The 12,701-nt window shown below is 49.0% G+C and overlaps 2 protein-coding genes and 1 pseudogene across 3 annotated transcripts; all 3 read right to left on the minus strand.

The window, feature by feature from the left end:
* Positions 1–453: 453 nt before the first annotated feature.
* LOC125526745 (short-chain dehydrogenase/reductase 2b-like) lies at positions 454–10,503 on the minus strand. 2 transcript variants are annotated; one of them, XM_048691383.1, is made up of 6 exons: positions 10,137–10,503; positions 9,450–9,696; positions 9,277–9,354; positions 8,921–9,106; positions 8,396–8,811; positions 454–662 (listed from the first exon to the last, which is right to left on the minus strand). In XM_048691383.1, the coding sequence occupies exons 1-5, from the start codon at positions 10,187–10,189 to the stop codon at positions 8,431–8,433; spliced, it is 945 nt and encodes a 314-aa protein (XP_048547340.1). In that variant the 5' UTR covers positions 10,190–10,503; the 3' UTR covers positions 454–662; positions 8,396–8,430. The 2 variants fall into 2 exon arrangements, with proteins under 2 accessions (XP_048547340.1, XP_048547338.1); XM_048691381.1 differs by lacking the exon at positions 454–662 and having other exon boundaries at positions 8,196–8,811; positions 10,137–10,502.
* LOC125526743 (subtilisin-like protease) lies at positions 1,016–3,747 on the minus strand. Its single transcript, XM_048691380.1, has one exon. It carries the CDS (start codon positions 3,745–3,747, stop codon positions 1,513–1,515), a length of 2,235 nt encoding a protein of 744 aa, XP_048547337.1. The 3' UTR covers positions 1,016–1,512.
* LOC125526744 lies at positions 4,669–6,899 on the minus strand (annotated as a pseudogene).
* Positions 10,504–12,701: the final 2,198 nt, after the last annotated feature.

Below are 12,701 nucleotides of genomic sequence, written 5' to 3' on the forward strand. Positions count from 1 at the left end.
ACCTGCACCGCCATGTTCATAGGGCGTTAGGAACCTATACTTGGGAGGAAATGCTGAGTGAGATGTGAGAAGAAGAAAACATCAGCTAATCAAAACCAACTCTTCAGTTAGTCTCTCTAGGTTGCAAGTTCCTTTCTGGGTGGGCGTTGTTTCTGCAGCAGAGCATCTCTTTGGGTTGCAAGTTCGATTCTCCACTCTATCATACAGCTTAGAGTCATGCTTTTGGGCAAGAAATGGGAGAACCCAAATTTTAAGTAGCCTTTTAATTTGCATATTTCAAAAACACGGGAATAGGAAAAAGGCGGATTATGAAATGCTAGGGCCATTGGAATCTATTAAAATTTAAAACACAGGAATTGGATGTCATGACATGCCATTTTCTACATATATGGGGACAACATGAATAAGCAATACGAATAGTTTGCTGTGGCATAGAAAATATTATGCCATAATTAACATTAAAACAAAGGAAAACTTCCCAAGCACGAATCATAGGAGAACTTCGCAAGTACAAATCAAAATTCTAAAGATTCTACTCCCATAATATTTCTGACTTCGCATCAAAGATCAAGAATTAGGTGTGTGCCACAACAGCCAAAGAAAACATGTCCATGAGACAGGAGCCGATGGAAGCTCGGTAACAGAATGCAGTGCATGATATCCTGCAGTTAAAAAACCAAAACAATGTTCAAGATCTCACAGACTAACGGAAAGATTGAACGTCTCAGGGAAACAGTTTTTGGAATGAGATTTAGTTAGTCCTTCCGCTGTAAAACAAGAATGCATTGTACTACTACGGCCTGGATGTTGGTGCTTGATGGAAAGTGGCAACAACAATGTTTGATAGCACTAGCATTACTCAAAAACTTGCGATGTGCATTCTAACTTTTTTTTTTAGCATATCCAGTGATCAGAATTTTGGATCTAGCATATATACGCTCATACTGAAGTATTCATATGTGAAGGCAAACACAAACTAGACTTAAACTCACGCATGTCTCCAGGAAACCCACAAACTTGCACATCCATAAAACCCTACTGACGAGATTAACACCAACAATTTTCACATTTCTTTTGTTGAGCATTTAGAGGGAGATCTGCATCAAAGAGAAAATAATTTCAATTGCAGATTGCCTGTGATGGACACGGCCATATCATTTATTTACTCTGTTTCCTATATCCAACAGAAGTTTACAGGGACGGATACAACTTCAGAGTTTCAGAAGTTTCCGTCCACCTTTGTTTTCTTGCTCTGAACAAAAAGGTAATGGAGTTTCAGAATTCAGACAGGCAGAGATGCCGCGGCATTAAGCAGCAGGACCAAGTATCAACCGCTCATCTCTGGTTCGAATCGCATAACTTAAAACTTTGCACCAGTAAGTAAATCATAATGCAAGTTTTTGTTCCATTGGTACTGTTTATTTATTATTATGTTGACGCAAAAGAAATACTGAAAGATGACTTAAACATGAAGAAATAAAACATCTAGTGATCTTGCGGCACGTACATCATTCATGGTGATGAGGCCGGAAGAGCGACGATGGGGCTCCGCACGACATGCCTCTCCGATACCCAGCTCAAGCTTCCCTCCACATACAGTACTTCCTTGCCCAGGTCGCCGCTCACAGACATGCTGAAGGTCTTCTTCTCTCCGGCTTTGGAGAATGACAGCGTCTCCGGGGAGACACGCACGGTCAGAGGCTTCGGCACGTCCACCTTGGCCTTGAATGTCGAATCCGCTGGCCCAACGTTCGTCACAGTTCGGTTCACTGTGAACGGAGTCGATGAAACCAACACGGTTATCGTCGGGTAGTTGAGCTGCGCGTGCTGGACCTTGGGCAGCTTCCCGCAGGTCAAGCTTGAGTTGCGCATGATGGTTGCTAGGCCGCTGTCACCGAGGAACCAGCAGATGTAGCCGGCATACTCAGTGACGCTGAGGTCGTACACCAAGCCAGGGTCGGCGGCTCTCGCCGGGTTCACATGGCCGGCGCCTGTGTCGAACACCCCGGCCTTTCGATGCTGCTCGTCCAAGATTGAGCCGCCAGTGCTATTAACGATGTCCGACGTCGTTAGGATAGCAGACTTGATGGCGGCTGGCGACCAGTCGGGATGGATGCTTTTAATAAGCGCCGCAACACCACTCACGTGGGGCGTCGCCATGGATGTGCCTGATATGATGTTGAAAGGGCCCTGTCCGGAGGCCGTGCTTGGCGGCCATGCAGCGAGGATGTTGAGCCCCGGTGCCAATATGTCCGGCTTTAGGATGTTGAGGTTGGTGAAACTTGGACCCCGGGAAGAGAAAAAAGGCACGACAGGGGCCGGGCGGACACCAAACAATGTGTTGTTGTACGTGAGAGAGGCCACAGAGCTGCTCTTCGACGATGCGGCGTAAGCTATGAGGATGCCACCGTCGGACGCGGTCACCTGTACAACACTGGAGTTGTAATCCTGAACAATGGTGGTGTAGCCACTGATTTTGTCGTTGAACAACACCACACCGGACGCACCAGCACCCACTATTCTGCGGACGTTGGACTTTTGAGTCTCCGACTTCGTGTTCTCGCAGACCAGGATCTTACCAGCGATGCCACTGTCATCACTGTAATTGCAGTACCGCCGTTCCTCGGAGTAGACGAGAGGGTGCGACTTTGAGCTCGGACTCGCTTTCTGGGTAAGCGCTTCTCCATCGATGATCTTGCCATTGCCAAGATTCACACTGGCACCGAAGCTCCGATCTACGGAGCCGGCGGCGACTGTGAGCAACCACGGGGCGACGTTGGTGACCGAGAACAGATTCGGACCATCGTTACCTGCGGCACACACCATGAGGATGCCCTTGGACATAGCACTAAACGCGCCAATAGCGATGGGGTCTTGATCATAGATGGGACTCATGGTGCCACCAACGGAGAACGAGAGCACGTCCACCCCATCCTTGATGGCCTCTTCTAGGCCGGCCAGTACGGCGGATTCCTCGCAGCCTCTACTGTCGCATACCTTGTACATGGCGATGTGTGCGCTAGGAGCAATTCCGGCTGCAGTGCCCTTTCCCACACCCACACCATGGTATGACGCGCCGGTGACGAAGTTCCCGGCTGCCGTGGACGAGGTGTGCGTTCCGTGTCCCTCTTCGTCACCAGAGTCAACACCCTCGATGAATGACTTGGCACCAATGAGCTTGTTGTTGCACCGGGCCGCCTTGCATGAGCCCTTCCACCTTGCTGGGGGTGGTGGAACTCCATGGTCATTGAAAGAAGGGTGTGTCGCATAGATGCCGGTGTCGAGCAGTCCAATGATGACTCCCTTCCCGTAGCCAGCCTGGCTCCAGAACCCGGTGTCGTTCCTTAGCCCAAGGAACTCTGGCGTGTGGGTGGTCATTAGCTGCAGGGTCCGGTCGGGGAATGCACGCACAAACCCTGGCTTCTTGGCCACCGTATCGAGCTCGGCGTCGGTGAGCCTCACGGCGAAGCCACTGAACACCTCGGTGTAGGAATGGAGAAGGCGCGACTCGTTGGACTCATCCATCAACGAACTCGGCAAGAAAGACTTATGCCACTGGCGATGGGCGTCTTCGCCGGCATTCGAGCGTGGTGGCTCGACGAGCACGATGTAAGCACGATAAGCAGAGGGTTTTGTGGCATTTTGGTGTACGCTTGTGGCAGCTGGATTGATATAGCATAGTGCGAGCGCAGGAAAGAGGATGGCGAGCAAGAGAAGTGGTACTGAGAGATTTGTGAACGACGCCATTCCTCGAGGCTCAAACCACACAACTACACGATGAAGATGATGGCAATGCCAGAATAGGATCAATCACCGGGCAATCTTTATACAACACGAATAATTAATGTGTTGTGTGTTACTTTTGGCATATATTAATCAGTTGACAAATCCAGAGCATATGGTAACACATTAATGAGTTTAACTTCTGTTAAATCTGGAAGATATGATAAGATTATGTGGGATGGCAGGAATGAGTGTGGGTAATGTATCTACCCGGGTTTATGGTGCGGGGTGTAGGGAAAAAGATACATGGTATTTTTCGATTTTCTGGATGGTCTTTAACACATATATTAAATATCTGTAAATTGGGAGGATAACTAATTTTTCAAAATTAACAGCTTCTGGTTTTGTATCCCCACCTATGATGTGTTATCATCTCATAAAATGAGTACTATCAACAGATTCCTGAAGAAAAAATATTGGAGTAAATGGCAATATCGAAGTCATGAAATTAGGTGAGGTTGAATGGGTCATTTTCTTTTACGCTCAAAACCTGATCGAGTTCTATCAAAAAACTCTTGAACAAATATTAGTAGGAGCTGCATGAAGAAATGGAAGAAAATGACAGAATGGGTGTGCATGGAAGGAACGGCTGGACTTGGCGTTCCAGTGGACCAATCTGCTGGTGCTTAGCGAATCAGATTTCTCTAAACCAGGCAGAAACACTGAATACCTACTACTACCCAGCGAATGAACCCAACGGCAGCATAAAACAAAACTAAAGAGGGAAACGCCCACTGACCCGCATCGGTCTTGATCTGTTTCTTTATCTCCAAATGCTTCACAAGATATCAATAACTGGGCTCTGGTTCTATTTTCTTATCGCAGCAACTCCTTTATTTCTCAAGCAAGCATTCTCCTTAGAGACGATGCATTTGAACTGATTAAACAGGGCCAGATGAAAACATCCACTAATCTAACAGCACAAAAGTCATTCATGGTGATCGCAGGGGAGTAGGACCACCGACTCGAAGGGAGACGACGATCGGGCTCCTCACCACGTGTTTCTCGGACACCCAGCTCAGGCTTCCCTCCATGGATTCTTGTTCATCCACGTGGTGGCTGCTCACCGAGACGCTAAATGTCTTCTTCTCCCGGGCCTTGGAGAACACCAGTGTATCCGGAGAAACACGCACCGTCATCGACTTGGGTGCGTCCACCTTCGCCCTGTATATCGATGTTGCTGGCCCAACGTTCGTCACTGTTCGGTTCACGATGAATGGCGTTGATGTGAATGGCACAGTTATACTTGGATAGTTGAGCTGGACGTCCTTGACCTTGGGCAGCTTCTCGCAGGTCAAGCTCGGGTTGTGCACGATCGTCACCAAGCCTTTGTTGCCAAGGAGCCAGCAGATGTAGCCCGTGTAATCAGTTACGCCGAGATCATACACCAGACCAGGATCGGCAGCTCTCGCCGGGTTCACATGGCCGGCGCCTCTATCGTACGCACTGGCTTTACCATGCCTCTCATTCAATATCGGGCCACCGATGTTGTTGAAGGTGTCCGACGTTGTCAGGATGGCCGACTTGATGGCAGCCGGTGACCAGTCGGGATGCAAGCTTTTAATGAGCGCCGCAACACCGCTGACATGTGGTGTTGCCATGGATGTACCTGATATGATGTTGAAAGGCCTCGATGCAGATTTTGTTTCTTGCAGCCATGCGGCGAGGATGTTGAGCCCGGGAGCCAGAATGTCTGGCTTGAGCACGCCCAGAATGTCTGGCATGGACCCCGTGAAGAGAACGACGCCACGGTCGGGTTTGGACGAACACCGAGCACTGTGTTGTTGTATGTGAAAGTGGCCACGGCTTTGCTCGCTGCCGACTTCGCATAACCTGTGATAGCAATGCCGTCAGCTGCGGCCACCTGCACCACTCTCGAGTAGTAATCCTGAAGAAGAATGGAGTAGCCATCGGCTTCATCATTGAACAGTACCACACCGGCCGCTCCAGCATCCATTATGCTGCGAATGGTTGAGTACTGAGGCATCGGGGTGTCATGGCTTGGCATACCACGATTTTCCCGGTGATGGAAATGCGATCCTCGTTCTCGCAGAAACGATTTTCCTCGGAGTAGAGGAGAGGATACGACTTTGAGGTTGGCATTTTCACCTGGGTAAGCGCTTCTCCATTTAAGCGCAACCCATTGCCGAGATGAACACCAGCGTCGAATCTCCGATCCACCGAGCCAGCAGCGACCGTGAGCAACCACGGTGCGTCGTTGATGACCGACCGTGGATTGGGACCATGGTTGCCAGCCGCGCACACCACAATGATACCCTTGGATATCGCGCTGAACGCGCCGATGGCGATGGGATCCTTGTCGAAGCTCACACTGGTGGGACTGCCGAGGGAAAGCGAGAGCACGTCCAGGCCAGCCACTATGGCAGATTCTTCACAGCCAATCCCAGTGCACACTTTGTACATGGCGATGTGGGCACCTGGAGCAATTCCGGAAGCAGTGCCCATGCCTACGCCATGGTATGACGCATTGGTAACAAAGTTCCCAGCGGCAGTGGATGAGGTGTGTGTTCCGTGCCCCGCAAAATCAAATGGGCGGTCATCACCGGCAATGAATGATTTGGCACCGATGAGCTTGTTGTTGCACCTGACCTTTCCACTTTGTCATGATCGTCGAACGAAGGGTGTGCTGCATAGATTCCGCTGTCAAGCATCCCGACAATCACTCCCTTCCCGTAGCGTGTGTCGCTCCAAAACCCGGTGCCACTCCTCAGCCCGAGGAACTCTGGCGTGTGCGTGGTCATGAGCTGCAGCATCCGGTTTGGCTTCTTGGCCATCGCGTCGAGCTCGGCATCAGTGAGCCTCACCGTGAAGCCGCTGAACACCTCGGTGTAGGTGTGGAGGAGACGTCGCTCTCCAGATTCGCCGATGTGAGAGCTCGGCAAGAAAGTCTCATACCACCGACGATGCCCGACTTCGCCGGCACTTGAGGGAGGTGGGTCGACGAGTACGATGTAAGTGCGGTAAGCAGAGGTTCCTGTAGAACCCTGCTGTACCCTTGCAGCAGCTGGACTGATATAGCACAGTGAGGGTGTAGGAGAGAGGGTGGCGAGGAAGAGAAATGGTAGTAGTATGATGAGATTGGTCAAGGACGCCATGGCTGAAGCTAGACAAACCTACACAACTGAGGAAGGCGATGGCGATGGCGATTGAGTGTCTATCCGGCCATCACCCGCTGTTCTTCATTTATACAGCACGCGACAAGTGATCAATGTGCTGCAACCTTTATGGTGCACAAGATAAATCACTTGGAGATCTAGCGCATGCATGCAGCAGCATACAATACAAGAGATTTATTTTGTGCCAACTAAATGTTGTACGACCGGGGAGGCCAGATACATACTTGCTGATACGCAATGATCAATGCACTGCGATTGTTTTTCTATATCCTGCATGAACCATATCTCGCAATATATGAGGGAAATGAATGACTCAAATTTAACATCATATAGATACTATTGATATTGTCATATCGTGTCATAAATGTAGTCATAGAAATGAGATCAGGTGAGGTCGAACTTGATCACCAATTGGAACTTCTATTCTGGGCGCCTCTTCCGGGTGTGATAGTTACTCCCTCCGTCCCATAATGTAAGACGTTTTTTGACACTAGTGTAGCGTAATTAGTTAGTAGTGCTAAAGATTAAATCTGTTTAACTAGTGATTGAGTGGCATCGTTCTCTCAGTTTTACTGGGCTATTTGTTGTAAAGCGGTTTAGATGTTCAGTTTCTACTACTTGCTATCTTAACACAAATGTGCAGTCCTGCTGTGCCCTTCATTCAACCCATCATAATAAAGGAACACAAACCGTTTGTGTTTTGGGATTCAAACTGGTTACCTTCTAATACACTGTGTTACTGCGAATTGTTCAAGATTCAATCAGCTCCTCTGTTTTTGAGTAGCGGTACCTAACTACTATGCAGGTATAAATGTGGTGATAGAAATGAGATCAGGTGAGGTCTAACTGGTCACCAATTGAAATTGTATTCTCAGCGCATTTTCTTGGTGTGACGGTGCTAAACATTTGATCTGTTTAATTAACTAGTAGTGACTAGTGATTGAGTGGCATTGTACTCTCACGTTTACTGCACTATTAGTGGCAAAGTGGTTTTGATGTGCAGCTTCTACTACTTGCTATCTTAACACAAAATATTTGTGCAGTCCTGCTGTGTCTGGCTCAGCAACGTAGTAGTGATATCATAATAAAAGAAAACACTCTGTTTCTGTTTTGGGATTCAAACTGGTTACCTTCTACTCCCTCCGTTTCTAAATATAAGCCCTTTTAGATATTTCAATACGGACAACATACGGATGTATATAGGCGTATTTTAGAGTGCAGATTCACTCATTTGGCTCCGTATGTAGTCCATATTGGAATCTCTAAAAGGGGTTATATTTAGGAACGGAGGAAGTAATGGACTGTGTTACTGTGAATTGTTTCAGATCCAATCAGCCCTTCCTTTTTGAGGAGTGGTATCTGACTACTACGCAGGACCATAGCTGGTCTTGAACTATTTATTCATATCGAAAATGCAAGAAGAGAAAACTGTCCTGGCCAATGGCCTCAGGCATGACACAGAAAGATGAACTTACCATAACGTAGCTGCAGACAATCCAGTGAACAGACACTACCAGACATTCACCATCTCCGTCTGATCGAAGTAGCACCCGGTCGGTCCGTCCTGAGGGAGCAGGGCCAGCATGACCGGGCCCCTCGCGCCCTGCTCCGGCGTCAGGGTCCCCAGGTTCCAGTTGATGTCGGTCCTGACAAAGCCGGGGCGCACGCAGTTGACGCGCATCTCTGGGTACCGCCTCGCCAGGATCCTCGTGTAGAGGTTGATCACCATCTTCGACACGCTGTACGCCGGCAGCATCGCTGGCCACCCTGCCTCTTCGAGCCGTCCATTCTTCAGGTCATCCATGAAGGTGTTGAGCACCGCCTCGATCCGCGCCTCGTCCCAGATGTCGATGTTGCTCAGGTCCTTCCGTAGCTCCTCGTTCGGCATTCTCTGGCAGGCACCAAAGTTGAACACATAACACTGACTATGGATCGGGAAGAATGCATCTCTTTCTTGGTTCTCAGAGGTTTTGGAGAAAGAATTTCAACTGATAGCGTACCTTCAGCTCTGACGCAAGGGAGGAGGCGTTAACGATCTTCGCTCCCGACTTGGATAGTTTCAGTAGAGGAAGAAGGGCTTCTGTAACCCGTTTGCATCCGTAGTAATTGGTGTCGAGACAGTCCCGTGCCACCTCATAGGTATTCTGGAACACGTCTTTGAGCACAGTGGCAGCTCTGCCAGATGTCTGAATCATAAACACGAATTTAAAACTGAACACTGAACATTGGTCGCGGTACTAAGTATCCAAGTTACAGATGAAATTGCTAAGTTGCAAAAGGTTCAGATCAAAAGAAAATTATCGTGTGGCAAGCGTGATAAACTATTTTCAAAAAAAGATTCAGAGGAAATCAGTACCCATGTCTCTGCATCAAGGTTCAGAGCTTTGAGGCCTTCCTCATCTGCTGCAACTCCTACAACTGCTGCATTGTTAACCTGTATATGATGTTACCCAACTCATCCTCATTCACATAACATGTTCCCGGAAAAGATGCATAAGTGACGATCTAACAAAAGCGACTTCATTTTACCAAGATGTCAAGCTCTCCATATCTGCTCTCGATGTGTCGCGCTAGAGCGGCGACACTGCTGTCATCCCGGACGTCGAGCTGGTGGAAGACAACGTTGGAGAGGTTGGATTCACGGCAAATCGACTCGACGGCATCCTTCCCTCTCTTCTCGTCCCTCGCTGTGAGAATGACAGTCACACCTTGGGCGGCAAGCTGCCGGCACACCTCCAGGCCGACTCCCTTGTTTCCACCAGTGACCACCGCAATCCTGATGAAAAGCAGGCAGAATATCAGCATCCCTGCCCATTTTTACTTTTATTCTTGGATTGGATGATCCGGCAAACACTAGTAGTAGTAGAAACTGACTACTAGGAGGAATGGGTAGAACCTGATTTATGAACAACAAAAATGCATTATACCTATTTTTTGAATGAATATATATTGATGATCATTTCAGGCTTTTCCGGGCTTTCAGGCCGGGCTTCGGGTGGAAAAGTTGAGCCCGAGCTTGGCCCGGATGCCGGGGTTTCGGGCCAGGCTGCCCAAGAACAGGTCCAGCACTAAGCATACTAGAATGAGCAACCTAGAGTGCAGAAGAGTGCCACCCAATCTGAGAAGACGCTAGATATATATTCTAAGTACTACTCAGTATTCAAAGGTCAACTCAGGATGCAATCAGAAACCAGTAAGATTCACCAGCGAAGGTACCTGTGCGATGCCTGCTTCCCGTCGGCGGTGGCTACGTGCGACGGCTTCTCCATGGCTTGCGGAGTTGCAGCGGGTGGCTACGACGGCTGGGTGGGGGTCGTCGACGGCGAGGCGAGGAGAGAAGATGCTGGGGTGGGAGTGGGGGTTGGTGGCCGGGTGATTAGGCTCCAGATTAACCCTAGATCGTGGTGGTGTGGTTGCTGGTTAGTAAAAGACCATGGATTATTTTACGAATTGCCTGGGAGGGCTCGTCTCGCCGGCGCCACTCCGGCGCCGACGATTTGGCTGTGTGGCCGGACCTACACGGCGCGGGACAGGGGAGGAGGAGGGAGACTGCTTTGCTTGGACATTTTTTTGGCGGGAAGAGGTGAGTGGTCATCCAGAGGCGTTGACTCCGTTGCTTTTGCGACGAAGCTGCACCAATCCGTCCCAACTGTAATTTCTACTGCAGAAACGAACCAAACGCCAAAATCCTCCCTTAATGCAATTTTTTTTAAAGTCTTTCAATCTATTCATTTTCAATCATGGCAGTACATCGAATACTAAAAATAATAAAAATTACATCAATATCTGTAGACTATCTAGCGACAACTACAAGCACTGAAGCAAGCAGAAGGCGCACCGTCGCCATTGCCCCTCCATCGCCGGAGTCAGGCACAACTTGTTGCAATAGACCGTCGAAAAGTCGTCGTGCTAAGGCCCCGTAGGACCAATGCACCAGAACAGCAACCGCCACAGATGAAGAATAACATAGATCAAAAGGATACAACCCGAAGACACACGAACGTAGACATAACAATGAGATCCGAGCAAATCCACCAATGACACACCCACCAACAATGCTAGAGACACCACCAGAACGGGGCCTAGGCGGGAAGACCTTTGTTCCATCTTCAGGGAGTCGCCGTCATCTCGTCTTCCTGAGCATGACACAAACCCTAGCAAAACTGAAAGAAACGACTAAAAACGGAGCCCTCCTGCCGGCCCTTGCCGAGATCCATCATGCCCCCATGGCTCTAAGGCCACCGGAGAAGAGGCGGATCTACGGCAACACCGACGGGAAGCAAAAACCCTAGCTTTTTTTTAAGGAGGTGGCGGCAGCTAGAGATGAGCCCGTGCCGCGGTCATCCCCTTAATGCAATTGTGGTGGTGTTAAGAAACCAATTTCATTTCTATAGGGTGTATATACGCTCCTCATGATCATTGCCACATAGTGTTGGGCTGGAGAGTAAATATGCATGGCATAAATTTGCCGACATGGTAAATACACACACTAAATAGCCTCATTCACTTGTGATGAACTTTGGGAACAATTTCAACTTGTTTATCTTAATATTGACCAAGTTTATAAAAAAATACTTACAAGTATTCACAACCGTGAATATTAGTGATCTAAAACGCCTTATATTTGTTTACAGAGGGAGTACAAAAATACGTACTTTATTATGAATCTAATGAAACTAATTTGGTGTTTTAAATGTCTGGTCAGACCTAAAAAAAGTTTGACTTAGGATTTTCCTGGCGACTTTTTTGCAGTTACAGTGGTAGTAGCATGGATGTAGCGATGGATCCGATTCCCCTGTTGATTTTCTTTCCGCTAGCCTGGGCGTTTGATTCCGCTGGCCTTTTTTGCTGTTTTTTTTAGGGAAAACCTGTTGGCATTTTATTCCAAAGATGAAAGAGTTACATCATTGAGTACATGTGGTAATAAAAAATCTGGAGGTTCATCATCCCGTAAGTAAGACAATTGGGAATCCGGAGGGAGTAAGAAACACCTAAACCGAAGCATGCTCAAAACACATGTTGCACAGAGTGGAAAAAAAGAAGCAAACCTAGACAAGTGGCACCTGTCACTCAACTCCCCCTAAAAAAGTTTCTTCAGTAAATTTCCTATGGCGGGGAGGGGGGGGGGGGCACCGCCCCCTCAGGTTTGCATGTAGCTCCGCTGGTGTTGCTGTGCTCTTATTCAACAAACAAAATCCGTCAACGTTTTGAAACAATTGACGCAAAGCCACCACCAGGCCCATACACCAGGCGGCGCGGCCGCCTGATGACGTCCCATGGCTTCGGCCGCCAGAGCAAGCATCTCAAAGATGCCAGCCATGACGAACATCATCACGATGGCCACATCAACGAGAAGCGCGACGATCTCCAGAATGTCCTTCACGACAAGCTCAATTGCCTTCTTCCTTGATCTGTTCTGCTTTGTTGCGTGGGCGTCGACCGCCGGGGTCGATGTCTGGGACGACGAGGAGGGAGGCAGCGTAGTGGACCGAGCCGAGTCGAGGGAGACGAGGCAGCTGTAGGATGTGCTGGCGGAGCCCAGGACGACGACGGTGGTGCCAGAGCTGGCACCTTGCCATGCCCCGCCTTCTTGCGAAGGCTGGTGCCGGCGCCGGTGAAGAGGAGGCGCAGTTGCCGGCGGAGGCACCGCCGCCGCTCAAGAGGTCCATGCCCTCAACCACTGGGCTCGTCGGCGTGGCCTGAGGTGGCTGGATGAATTTCGTTTGTTTTTTTAACCATACTTTGAAATGTATGCGGGTAGGGTCGGATGGCCAGCTCTCA

This window comes from Triticum urartu, unplaced genomic scaffold, assembly GCF_003073215.2.
Source record: "Triticum urartu cultivar G1812 unplaced genomic scaffold, Tu2.1 TuUngrouped_contig_1645, whole genome shotgun sequence".
In the NCBI taxonomy this organism is placed as follows: Eukaryota; Viridiplantae; Streptophyta; class Magnoliopsida; order Poales; family Poaceae; genus Triticum; species Triticum urartu.

Excerpts from the sequence above, each read along its gene's own strand:
- LOC125526743 (XM_048691380.1), bottom strand. The coding sequence starts at position 3,747 with ATGGCGTCGTTCACAAATCTCTCAGTACCACTTCTCTTGCTCGCCATC.
- LOC125526745 (XM_048691383.1), bottom strand. The coding sequence starts at position 10,189 with ATGGAGAAGCCGTCGCACGTAGCCACCGCCGACGGGAAGCAGGCATCG. Across the intron at positions 9,107-9,276 it reads ACCTTGATGCAGAGACATGG|ACATCTGGCAGAGCTGCCAC; the intron begins GTACTGATTTCC and ends TTTATGATTCAG. Across the intron at positions 8,812-8,920 it reads CCCTTGCGTCAGAGCTGAAG|AGAATGCCGAACGAGGAGCT; the intron begins GTACGCTATCAG and ends GGTGCCTGCCAG.